At 48.9% G+C, this 12,937-nt stretch overlaps 1 protein-coding gene across 1 annotated transcript; it reads left to right on the top strand.

Annotated features, from left to right (window-relative positions):
• The first annotated feature begins 3 nt into the window (after window positions 1–3).
• On the top strand, window positions 4–12,072 carry PEX5 (peroxisomal biogenesis factor 5). Its single transcript, XM_006037030.3, is given in 16 exon segments — window positions 4–144; window positions 585–620; window positions 809–941; window positions 1,142–1,276; window positions 3,592–3,697; window positions 4,971–5,061; window positions 5,376–5,498; window positions 5,887–5,979; window positions 6,170–6,289; window positions 7,020–7,163; window positions 7,637–7,707; window positions 8,873–9,088; window positions 9,246–9,411; window positions 9,693–9,779; window positions 9,781–9,875; window positions 10,413–12,072. Coding segments are annotated over 16 exon segments (1,959 nt in total). The 3' UTR covers window positions 10,615–12,072.
• Window positions 12,073–12,937: the final 865 nt, after the last annotated feature.

Raw genomic sequence — 12,937 nt, 5'->3', positions numbered from 1 at the left:
GCGATGCGGGAGCTGGTGGAGCCGGAGTGCGGGGGCTCCAACCCGCTCATGCAGCTGGCCGAGCACTTCACCCAGGACAAGGCCCTGCGGCAGGAGGGGCTGCCAGGCCCCGCTGCTTGGCCCCCCGCGCGCCCCGCTGACGCCGTGAGTGCCAGGGCAGTGGGGCAAGGCGGGGGCCGTCACCTGGCAGGGAGCGCGGGTACAGGATGGAGGCGCTGCGACAGGGTGGCTGCTCCCACCCCAGGTGTAGGGCTGCAGGGTGCAGGTGGGTGGCCCTGGGCCCTCACCCTGCTGTGGGATGTGTTGGGCTGGTGGTGCAGGGGCATCTGTTCCCAACACCTTGGGGGTTCCTGGAAAGCAGGAGGTTGCCATCATGCCGGCTAGGACATCTCTCCGCAAGGGGTGTCCAAGGGAGGTGGGCTGTGCTGGGAGTGGCTTTGTTCATCACACGGAAGGGACGCGCGTGCTGGGTTGGGTTGCAGGTGGGGTAGGCACTGGTTAGTCTGGTGGTGGTGGTGGGAGGAGGAGGGATGGCAGCAGAGGGCGATGCTTTGCAGTAATTGCTTGCCCCCTCATTTCTGTAGGTGTCCAAGCCTCTGGGAGTGGCATCTGAAGATGAGGTAAGTGTAGCCATGTGTCACTACCCAGGACCTTTCTTGCAGCCATGTTCTCTCTGTTCCCTTTCGTTCTGTCCTTCTTGTCCCCCACCTCCCACCCACATTCTCCCTTCCTTCTTCCTTCATCCAAGAGCCTTTGCTGTTTGTCCTCCCATCCCCATATGCATGCACTCTCTTTTTCTTTTTTGCAGCTGGTTACAGAATTCCTCCAGGAGCAAAGTGCTCCCTTGCTCTCCCGTGTCCCCCAGACCTTTAAGATGGATGATCTGCTGGCTGAGATGCAAGAGATTGAGCAGTCAAGTTTTCGCCAAGCCCCCCAGCGAGGTGAGGGAGACTAAGAAAGGGTCAAGCATATCAGGGCCTTTTCTGGGTCTCTAGTGGTATATCCTGATAGGAGCAGAAAGAGGATGTGGGCAGAAGGTGCCTGAGGATTAGGAAGCCAGGTCTTCTCCAATCACCAGCAGGGGATAGGACACACGGGTCTTATCACTTAACTTTCCCTTCTTCCTCTCTCTCTACCCTAGCTCCAGGTGTGGCAGCCCTGGCTCTGTCTGAGAACTGGGCCCAGGAATTCCTGGCTACCTCAGATGCTACGGCTGATGGGTCCCCAGATTACAATGAGGCTGACTGGTCACAGGAGTTGATTGCAGAGGTGACAGGTGAGGGCACATTTTTGAGAAGCTGAGTTGAGGTGTTGGTCAATAGCGTGCCTCTGCCCTGATCCCACAATGATGATGTCCTTTGAATGTGAGATGAGCCCACCCATAAGACATGATCAGTATTTGGAGCAGGCTGCTTCTGCATCAGCACCTCATCTGTATGGGAAAGTTGTACTGGTGTAACCTAAAGCAGGAAATTGCACTTGTTTTGCTAATTTGGGTTAAATTCCTTTTTGGCCACTCTCTTATTCTGGTGCAAGTGTTTTATTTTGGTTTACTTCAACAGAAGCTGGTCAGTTGACAGACTGACTGCAATCCAGTTGTCAGGGGAGTTGCAGAATATTGGAAATCCAAGTTCAAATCCTTGACAAATGAATACTTAATTCTTGGGGTCAGAGTGGCAGAGCAGTTGGTATCTTGCTGTGGACTCAGAGGTGTGAGTTTGACCTTTGTTCTGGGCTCATGCTAAAGATGACCTCCCAATTCCCCAGTTGAACCAGCTATTGGGGGATAACCATGTTGGCAGGAGCACTGCTGAGAGGGCTGAAGGGATTACTAGTGGATCACAAGCTCAGCCTGAATCAGCAACGCAGTGTTGTTAAAAAAGAAAAAAATAAGCAAATACAGTTTTGGGGTGGAATTCACAAAAGCAGTGTATGCAGGACCCCTCTGTTTGTTGCTAGATAGGCCTGAGCTGGGGTAGTATGCCCAGCTTCAAAGTAACATATTATGGGAAGGATGTAAAAAAATAAAAATAAAAATCTGGAGAGGGTCCAGAGGTGAGCAGTAAAGATGAAAAAAGCAATCTGTGCAAGGAAAAGTTGAAGGAAGTTGGTATGCTTAGTTTGAACACTGTTCTCCCTTGCCACAGAGGGCAGAGCATTTGACAGTGGGCTTAAACTACAGCAAAGCAGATGCAGATCAAGTCTTGAGAAAACCGATAAGTTTTATAACTGTGGTCGGAGCAATGGAACAAGCTTGTCTAGAAAGGGCGTGTGATCTTTCACAGAAGATTTACAAGAAGTGGCTGGATAGGTGTTTGTCTAGAATGGCTTTGGAACAGTGAATTCTGCATCTCCACAGGCTGGACTAGATGGTTCTTGAGATCCAGTCTAATCCTAGGCTTTGAGGCTTTTCTCATACGAAGGGTAGTAAAGCATTGGATCCTGTTACCCAGAAAGGCTGTGGAATTGCCGTCCTTGGTGATTTGTCAGACAAAGCCTTGGCTGGTTCGAGGATAGTCTAGGATGGTCCTGCTTTGAGCACAGGGTTGGACTGGATGACCTCTGGAGGTCTCTTCCAACCCTCACTTTCTATGATTCTAGGAACAGGCTTAAGCTTAAAGTGAAGTAAACTGCTCACATGCCAGAAGTGTGTTTGAGTTTATATCAGTTTAAATCAATTGGTTTTAAAATGATTTAAACTAATCCAGTACAACTTTCCGGCATAGGAAGTGCCTAGCCCTACCTCTCTTTGAGTACACATAGCTCTTCAATGCAGCCTATTTAGTTGATGCAACTTGGTCCTGCCCTAAGACAAATATTGATTTGAATGTCTCAGCCAAATCTGTTCATCTGTTTCTGTGATCGGGGGAGTGGTTAGCAAGAGGATCTGCTTTTCCCACTTCAAAAGAAATGTATTGTTTCTGTGCCTGGAATGAGGGAACTTCTTGTTCCCGGCTAGAAAGTTTCTGTCTGTCCACCGCCTCAGCCATGGAACTGACGTGAAGGTAGAATGACTGCATGTAGAATGACTGGGAATAGAATGTGTCCTTTAGCCTCCCTCTCATCACCCAGATCCCCTCCATCATGGACTGTTGAGAGATGGCTCAAGAACTGTTATGCCCTGCCCCAGAGTTGGCTGCTTCTCAGTGTTAGGTGACTTTATTCCTAAATATTCCATTGGGACATAAGTATCCTACATAGTTAACAATTCTGAAGCTTTTTGGACAGATTCTGTTAAAGAGTGAGAGATTTGCAATACATTTCTAATTTCCCTGACCTACATAGCAGCCCACTCTGCTGCTGTACCCCTTGTGGGACAAGACTCTTGCAAATACAAAAACAGGTTTAAAAATAATAAAGGGGTTGGTGTCCATCTGGTAGCTGGTCAATCAATTATATATTTTATTTCAAAATAAACAAACAAATGGAATTAATTAGAAAATACCACCACTTAATGAAACTCCCTGGACCATATTGCTTACTGCATGCAAATTGAAAAAAAATCCAATTTCTGTGAAATTTTTATGAATAGTGGTTTGTGTCTTACCTTATTTTCCCCACTCTTCCCTCACCCTTCAATCTGTTGTGTAGACCCTCTGTCTGAGTCTCCTGCCAAGTGGGCAGAAGAATATCTGGAGCAGTCAGAGGAGAAGTTGTGGCTGGGGGAATCAGAAGACCAGTCACTAGCAGATAAGTGGTGAGTTTCTGTTCTTCCCTAGCATATCCACTTTTATTGTCTAGGATGGGTGATGTGTGGATAGGAGACAAAAATCCACCATAATCTCTGTACTTCTGAGTCTTAACTACTTAACCCAGAATAAATAGCTCAACTGTTTGGTTAAAGAAAGATGAGACACAGAGTGTCTTCCTGCCCAAGACTGGCAGCTTCAATTACCTTAGAATTCAAATGGAGTTCCAGCTTCCTTAGATATTAAAGCCCAAGGGAGGGGATTGTTGTGATTATCCAGTCTGTCCTTCTACACAAGGTACTCAGCGGTTCTAACATCAAGCCTAATAACTCCTGGCTGAGCTGGCAGATATCACTTAAAGTTATCCAGTTTTGTTCCAGCAGTTATTTCACTTGTTGGGTGGGGGGGGGATAAATCCCATCTAGTTTCAAGTCTGACTTTGTTTTGAAATTTCAAGTCCTTTTAGCTTCAGCTAGTGGAGTTTGTTGTACCTTTTGCTTGATTAAAGAGCTCTCTTCTATAGAAATCTTCTTCCTGTGTGTAGGTACTTATTGGTCGTGATCAAGTCACCTCTTCACTTTTCTCTAAAAGAGATGATTGAGCTATATTAATCTATGCAAGGCAGGTTTTCCAGATCTCAAGTTATTCTTGTGGCTGTTGCCTGAAATGTGTTTTCTCAGAAACTTTAATGAAGTATGGATGCTAGAACCAGATATACTAATACTGTAGTGATTCCACTAATGCCATTTGTAGAGGTAACATCACTTCCCTACTTCTACTTGATAGTCTGCTGTTTACACATTGAATGATCACATTAGAGCTGTTAGTTAAACACCATTCCTGGGAGCTCACCTTGAGTTGTGTGTCAGCTATCACCCTACACCCTTTTCAGGGTTTCTGTTTTTCACCACACTGTATTGCCCCTAACTTGGTATCTGTGACTAATGTTCTTTATTCCTAGATGTGTGAACTTGCTTTTGGCACTTGTGAAACACGGTGTTTGAATGTGGCCCACCCACCAAGTGATCCATGTTGATATGACTAACTTGTCCTTAGAGAGAAATAACGATACCACTTTTGGTGTCATCTGTGTAATTAACTAGCAATATTTTTTCCTTCCACATTGATAGATATAGTGAATAGTTTGGGGCCAAAAGCAAATCTGAAATTCTCCACCATTACAGCAGCATTGAAGTCCCTTAAAATGTCTGATTGTGTGAATAAACTTTGAGCCTGCCACTGCTAAGTCTCACATAAGACTCTTCCTCTCTGTGGACACAGGTATGAAGAGTATCAGCCCGAAGATGATCTTAAGAAAACTGCCATCGATTTCCTTTCTAAAGTGGATGACCCCAAACTCAACAATTCTGAGGTAAGAAGTGTCCTGCAGCTCCACAAAGATGTCTGTATGGGTGGGGACAGCTGGGGAGGGGGGGATGAGAAGCCTCTACCATCTGGTATCTCCCTTCCTCTTTTCTTTGAGTTCTGGAGAGAGAGGTCTGATGAGCTTGCAGGACTGCCCCCTCCCCCACAACCTTCTTGAAATAGGCCTCTTTCCCCTCCTTGTAGGTTCTGTTGGATTTGGGGAACACATATTTGCCTAGTGAAGAGGGGTATGTGTGGATGGGGGAATTGTTGGTTAAGGCTTCTCCCAAGTGCCCACCCTTATTTCATTTTTTGCCACAGTTCCTAAAGTTTGTCCGCCAGATCGGAGACGGGAGGGTGTCGATCCAAGCTAATCAGGTGACTCTGACCCCCAGAGACCAGGATCAGGCAGAGCAGTGGGCAGCTGAGTTTATACAGCAGCAGGTAGGACTCCAGACCCAGATGCTCACAGGGGTGCAAACTTCTTTGCAGCCATGCCCAGTTGAAAAGCTAGGGACAATAGCAAGGTTGACTTCATCAGCAGTGCCCTACTAATGCTCAGCCTTGGGGGTGGGTCTTCATGAGCATGAGGTTCTCCAGAGCAGTACCTAGCTAGGAGCAGGGAATGATCTGAGCAGTGTGACCTTCCTCATGGTAGTGTCTGGGTAGGTGGGATAATTTGGGAAGTCTGGTCCCTTGCACTGACCATGCACACTTAGTACTTTCTGGCGGTGAGACAGGAGAGGTCTTTGAACACCTTTTGCTGCTGGCAGAGATGCATTGCTTTTCATTTTTGCAATTTCAAAGTTATGTTTTATTCCCTCTCCTCTAGGGGGCTTCTGATGCCTGGGTGGATCAGTTCACGGGGTCTGGGAGCGTGTCGGCTCTTGATACAGAATTTGAGCAGGCCAAGAGTGCTGTTGAGGTAAAGCTGGAGGGGAGTGGTCAGGGCACTAAGAAAGCATTAAGGGGCTTGTTCAGTTTTGAGCCATTATATGCATGTCAGGGAGAGATGAGGGACTGAGATCTTGAGAGAAGGGATGTGGGGGATATGTGAAGGTTGCTTAGCAGAATGGTGCTCTTTAACATTTGCATCCTCCTCCTTTTTTCTACAGTCGGACGTTGATTTCTGGGACAAGCTCCAGGCAGAGTGGGAGGAGATGGCCAAGCGAGATGCAGAAGCTCATCCCTGGCTCTCAGACTATGAGGACCTTGCCGCCTCCTCCTATGACAAGGTAATGAGCGACAGAGGCTATGGGCCCCAGCATTGTGACGTTGTTGGGCTCCCTTCACTGGACTTCATGGAGTAGGCCATGTGTTTCATTGCCCGTCTCTTCTTCAGGTACAAATGTTGTGGGGAAGCCTGCTGTTGCTAGCCTCTGTCTGTCAGTAGCCTTGACCAAAGGTCAGATTAAAAAAAAAAAAAGCCAGCCATCTGTACTTGCTGAAACCCTGCCTGCCATTGGTGCTTCTCCTATTTCTGGAAATACAAGCCAGTTCTTGTCCAATACTAGTTAATGCTAGTGCTTCTTGCGGCACATACCTTCCCTTTCTGCACTTCCCAATTGGTGCAGGTCCCTGAAGTACGATGGTTTGTGCTCACTCTCACCACACACACCCTGCAACTGACACTCCTCTCCCAATCCTGAGGGCTTTCAGAGCTGAAAGGTCTCCAAACTGAGTCTGGTTGGGGAGGGAAGGAGCTGGACAATAAATTGCTGCACCCACTTCTGCTCTGAGCTGGCTTTTTGCTTTCACTGCAGCACTAGCTGCTGCACATACAGGGGGAGGGGGCCAGTACAGTGTCTAAGACCATTTGATACTGATGGGTGGGACAGGAGAATGAGGGACTTACAGAAGTGCTGATCTATAGACATGCTGTATGGCATGTACTAGCTGAACATAATCCCTGATGCACCTGTTTCCTCCATGCAGTGCTAACTCCATATTTGTTCTCCTTGGCAGGGCTACCAGTTTGAGGAAGACAATCCCATGAGGGATCATCCACAGGCATTTGAAGAGGGGTTGAAGCGCCTGGAGGAGGGTGACCTCCCCAATGCTGTCCTGCTCTTTGAGGCTGCAGCACAACAGAAACCTGACCACATGGAGGTGAGTGGAGCAGAGAGAACAGGCCTGCCCCAGGTATCCTACCTCTTGGAGCCTGTTTCACTTCCCAGGGGAAGCAATATCAGATTGAATTAGTATGTGGATGAGACCCATTTTGGTGTCAAAGCTGGGTGCTGTTGAATGGTGTTGGTAGTTCAGTTTTCTGGTGTGTATGAGCTAAATAAATGTGAACCTGAGGATAATTGCTGTGAAGGTGGGAAGCCTGAGCTATTTGCATCAGACTGGCAGAACATCTAGCCCAAAGATGGTTAGAGAAAGAAAGGTTTATTGCCTAGTGGTTACTCACAGCTCCACTCTCCCTGACATGCTAATCATTATGATCAGACTGAATCACTTCTGAGATCAGTTTATCTGTGCGGAAGAATGTAGGGATACACCCAGTCCCAAGGAGTTCAGGATATTAGGACTTCCCAACATCTTGATCTGAGGAAGTCACATGTCTGTGTCTTTGTCAGGCTTGGCAGTACCTGGGAACAACCCAAGCAGAGAATGAACAGGAGCTCTTAGCCATCAGCGCCCTCAGACGGTGAGTAACTTGTGAAGATGGCTGGTTAGCTGGACACCTGTAACGCATCTTATGATTGCTGTACTCAAAACAAAGTTTTGGTGCTTTACCATGTACCCAGTAGAGACTTGGAAGGATAAAATCCCAGTGATCTATTGGCTACTGTAAAATGCTGCTTTCTCACCCAGCTGGAAGCTGAGACTTTCTGGGCGTGTCTACATGAAACACTTTACTGTGCAGTAGACTAATCTACTGCACAATAAAGTGTCACCGTCTACACATACGGGGCATTTACTTATAGTAAATTAGGCTACTACAGTAGTTACTGTGCAGAACTGCATTTGTAGATGCTGACTGGAAGCAAATTTGCTCCCGGTTAGCCTAGGCAGCAGGGGGCCCCATTGGACAGATAGCTCTCTGTCTCTGGTCCTGGCACTGCTCAGCTCCTGGCTGGGAGCTCTGGAGAGCGAGTTGGGGCTGGGAACCCAGCCCCCGCCTGCTCCCCAGAGCAACCAGCTCCACACCAAGCAAGGCAGTTGTCAGCAAGCCCCATGCCCTCCCGCCTGGCAGGAGGCTCACTGGCAGCTGCCCCATATCCAGGACATCTCCCAGTGAACCCCCTGCTGGAAAGTGAAGCTCCATCTAGCTGGGGGCTTTCTGGTAACTGTGTGTCCCAATGGGCACAGGACCAGGAGAGCTCCGTCTGCTGCAGCTGCAGCTGTCTCCTGGCTTAGTGCCATCAGGTCCCTTCCCAATGTGCACAGGTCCAGGAGACAGCTGTTGCTGCAGCCAGCAGAGCTTTTCTGGCCTCGTGAGCATTGGGACTGGCCCCATGCCCCTTGCCATCCCCTGGGCTAGCACCTGGGGGCAGGGGGTCTGGAGCTCCCCCTGGCTGCTGAATGGGGGGCTGAGCAAGATGGGAGCAAATCTGCTCCCAACAGGGAGCATGTGTAGATGTGCTCCTGGGGAAGGCTTACTGTGCAGTATTTTACTAGTAGCACTAAAAGTACTATTAATTTTCATTAATAGCATAATAACATGTATAGATGCACCCACTGTTCAGCTTTTTAAGCTCCAAAGGGTTTTGGAGAAGAGCTGTTAAAAGGTCAGCAAGGTGTTTCATCCGTATTTTCACATACATTAATACTGTGCTCTTTCTTCCTCTACTTCTTTCTGTGTCCTGCAGGTGCCTGGAGCTGCAGCCTGGGAACCTCACAGCACTCATGGCCTTGGCTGTCAGCTTTACGAACGAGTCTCTGCAAAAGCAGGCGTGCGAGACCTTGCGTGATTGGTTGCACCATAGCCCTACCTATGCTCACCTGGTGGGAAAGGACTCTGATGGGAGCAGCTTGGGGACAGGTTTGGGGCACTCCAGACGTGTCCTGGGCTCACTGCTGACTGAGTGAGTCTGGGGGAGGAAAGGGATATTCCTGTGCTGGTCCCAGTATTTTAATAGGCCTTATAGCTGGGCTCATAAAGAGGTCACCCTTGGGAAAGAGGATATGGAGGGAGCAGCGTACACTCTTCAGCATGTGACCTCCTTTGTTCTCTGACCTCAGTTCACTTTTCATGGAGGTGAAAGAGCTGTTCCTGGCAGCTGTACACCTTAACCCATCAGCCGTGGACCCTGATGTGCAATGTGGCCTGGGTGTCCTCTTCAACCTGAGTGGCGAGTATGAGAAGGCTGTGGACTGCTTCAGTGCGGCATTAAGTGCACGCCCCAATGTAAGGGAGCAAAGTAGAGCTGAGGCTGTTGTGGGTGGCATGATTGGTGCATGCTAGGGGAAGGTGGTGGAGGCTGGGGCCCTGAGTAGGAAGGCTTGTGGTGTGAAGAACAGACTAACCTGAAGTGGTGGGTGAGATGGGAGTGATGGGCAAGTCAAGGGAGAGAGAGTGGTTTGGGGTGAAAGGGAAGGGGGTGGTGGGATTGGGAAAGGACAGGCTCACTGGGCAAAGGGAGAGAGGAACTGATGACCTCATTGCTTGCTTCCTGCTGCCTCTTCCAGGATCACCTTTTGTGGAACAAGCTGGGTGCCACCCTGGCCAATGGGAATAGGAGTGAAGAGGCTGATGGGAAAGGGGGTGAAGGAGCTGTGGGCTGCCTATCGCCAGGCTCTGGAGCTGCAGCCAGGCTACATCCGCTCCCGCTACAACCTGGGCATTAGCTGCATCAACCTGGGGGCCCATCGGTGAGTGACAATGAGAGGAGGTAGGGAATTGGGGGATGAGGTAGCCAGGTCCACTATAACTCGAGCACCCACTGGAACCTATTGGTGGGTTGGGCAGCAGAGTGAGGCCACTGGGGAAGCCACAGTAATGCTGCCAGGTGGTGCCTTTGGGAGCAGGATAATCCTCAGCTTTGGCAAAAGGGGAAGGAGAGCAGAGCAGTTCTGTTGACATATTCTGCCCTAGGAGCCAAGTGCCATCTGACCTGGCTTGCCAGCATCAGGATCAGGCAGCAGCTTCAAATCTCAGCCTCTCTCTATAGACAGGATCTGCAGGGGTAACTCCCTATGCTCTGCTTGGGATTTAGCCTGGGGCTGTTGAGATGCACTGTTACAGCATGGGTATTGGCTACATCTGTTGTGAAGGGTCTGATGTTGGGCAATGTGATGGATGATCATTGGGCAGTCTGGAGACAAGACGTGGTGAATTCTGTTTGCCTGGGGATGTGACATACACACCTTCAGCTGGAGTAGATATGTATCTTCTCTCTCGCCTGGCAGGGAGGCAGTGGAGCACTTCTTGGAGGCCTTGCACATGCAGCAAAAGAGCCGGGGCCCACGGGGCCAGCAGGGTGCCATGTCCGACAACATCTGGAGCACCCTCCGCATGGCCCTCTCCATGCTGGGCCAAAGTGACCTGTATGGGGCAGCCGATGCCCGGGACCTCCCCACCCTGCTCCAGGCCTTTGGCCTCCAGCAATGACTCGGGGATGGGCTCCCCTGTGAATGCAGGATGGGCCCAGTCTAGCAGTGATATTCCTTGGGAGGGAAAAATTGATTAAGGCTCATGCATATCTCCTCTTCATATCTTCCCTTTGCTCTGCTGAGGCAAATTATTGGCTGCCATTTTTGTAGGATGTCCTACAGCAGAGTATAACTTTTTCCCACCTTGCATCTTATGACCTAAGCATCAGTGAGCAGCTCATGTGGCACCATCTTCTCATGTGTATCTGTCCCTGGCTTGGGAATTAGGATCTTTATCCTGTGTTCACTTCTTAAAAGAGACCCTATGACACAAAGCTTGCAGCATTACCTTCTAATAAATCCCCACTGGCACCAGCTGCTCACATGAGACCCTATTGTGATAATCCTTTCAAGCAGACTGCCTGCTAGTAGCACTGGGTCATTGTGTGCTGCTTTGGCTTGCTGCAATTCTGCCTGCTGTGGGGACTGATAACCCTGATTTTTTTTTTTCCCAGCTGAGAAAACAAGAGTTTTGACTCCAGGTTGTGTACATGGAGGGCAGTCACTTTAGGAATTTTGTGGATTCCCCTCCCTCCCTTCCCCTCCTTTTCCAGGTGCTCGGTATTGATCCTGGTATCCTGTTTAGTGTGTCATATTTGGCTTTGCTCTTGCTGAGATGGTGGGGGAGGCTCTGAAACCACAGTGGGGAGAGGAGAACTCTAGGCTGCATATATCTAGGGATATGCCGGCTAGACATGAAATCACCCTGGCTGATACCAGGCTGCACTGGCAGGTCAAGATTTAATGACAGATGATCAAGGAAAAATTGTTTCTTTTTCTTTTTGTGCAAATAGTCCTTCTCCCACTCTGTAACTGATCTTGTTAATTATAAATATCTGTATATGATTTTGTTTGGGAAAATTTTAACTGTAAAATATTTTGTATAATAAAAAGGGGGGAAATGATATTTGCCAAAAAAAATTCTGGGTCGGTTGGTCTGTCTGTCCATCTGTCTGTGTCTGTATGGGAGCAGAGCAGGATGTAAATGCCCATGAGCAGGGGAAGCACTTTAGAATTTGAGAGAGGATTTAGGTACACTGTCTGTGGGACTTGATACTGTGTGGGCTACATGTGTCCCCAACCGCACAGTTGTTACTGTGTAACTGCTGTTACCATGCAGTCCCAGCAGCGCACAATTCATTTCCGACCCTATTGCGCAGTAGCGTTGGCATCATGGTTTGTGCCCACAGATGCTGTGTTGCCGTAGCAATGAGCTACATCGCTGTTGCTCTTTGGTACAGTGACATAGTGTCTCGTGTAGACATGCCCTGTGTTTATAAGCCCTCTTTTTCTGTATGCTCCAGAGCTAGGTACAGACAGTCAAAAAGCCCAAGGCTGAATCGATTCAGTCTTTTCAGGTTAGTCTGAGCTGCACAGATGAAATTGAAACAGAAATGAACAGACCTTTAATTCAGGAAATGCAGCCACATGCCTGCAGTGGCTCAGGCTAAAGGCCAGGGGGCACTAGAGCACGGCGCTCTGACTGTGTGTTCACTTCCTCTGCCTGCTGCCCCAAGGTCTCTGGGATTGGCAGTCCAGATTTACAGCAGCAGGACTCTGCAGAGTTGCTCATCACTTTTTCCTACTTCCATGTGCCTCTGGGATTTGTAGTTCAGTTGCAGCCAGCAGTACATTTGAGCAAGGGAGGGGGTGTTTAACTCCCCACACACCCACAAGCTCCATCACCCCACACCTATCCACCTCACCACAAAACCTACACACACACGCATGCCTCCCCCCAGTATACAAGAGTAAGACTTCATTTTAAACTATTGTGCAATCACCTCTGTGTACACTACACAAATGCATGTAAATCAGTACAAAAATATTTTTTGAAATCGAATGAATGTTGTAGATATTTGATTTTCAGAATATAATTGGGTATTTTTCTGGTTCTGAGATGGCAAAACCCCTTGCTGAAAGGAGTATTTCTGGGGGTAAGGGAAGGGACTTCTGGTGGCAAAGGTTGGGGGTAAGGGGGTGGGACTTCTGGTTCCGAGGTGGCAACCAGGGGCGGGGCACCTATCAAGGGGCGGGGCTACCCATGCAGCCCTTGACAGCTTGCCAAAACTCAGTAAGCGGCCCTCCGCCAGAAATAATTGCCCACCCCTGAGCTAGGGAGCAGCGGGGTGGGGCCAGCCCTGCTTTCTGGAGCAGACAGCACATCCCAGCCTAGGGCTGCAAAGCAGGCTGGGATGTTGAGGGACTGTGATTTGATTTGAACCAGGAATGGATCTGGGACAAGTTCCATAAACTGGTTTGACCCAAATCAATTAAGACTA

This window comes from Alligator sinensis, unplaced genomic scaffold (genome assembly GCF_000455745.1).
Source record: "Alligator sinensis unplaced genomic scaffold, ASM45574v1 scaffold1800_1, whole genome shotgun sequence".
In the NCBI taxonomy this organism is placed as follows: Eukaryota; Metazoa; Chordata; order Crocodylia; family Alligatoridae; genus Alligator; species Alligator sinensis.
This window is presented reverse-complemented; position numbering and strand designations above follow the sequence as displayed.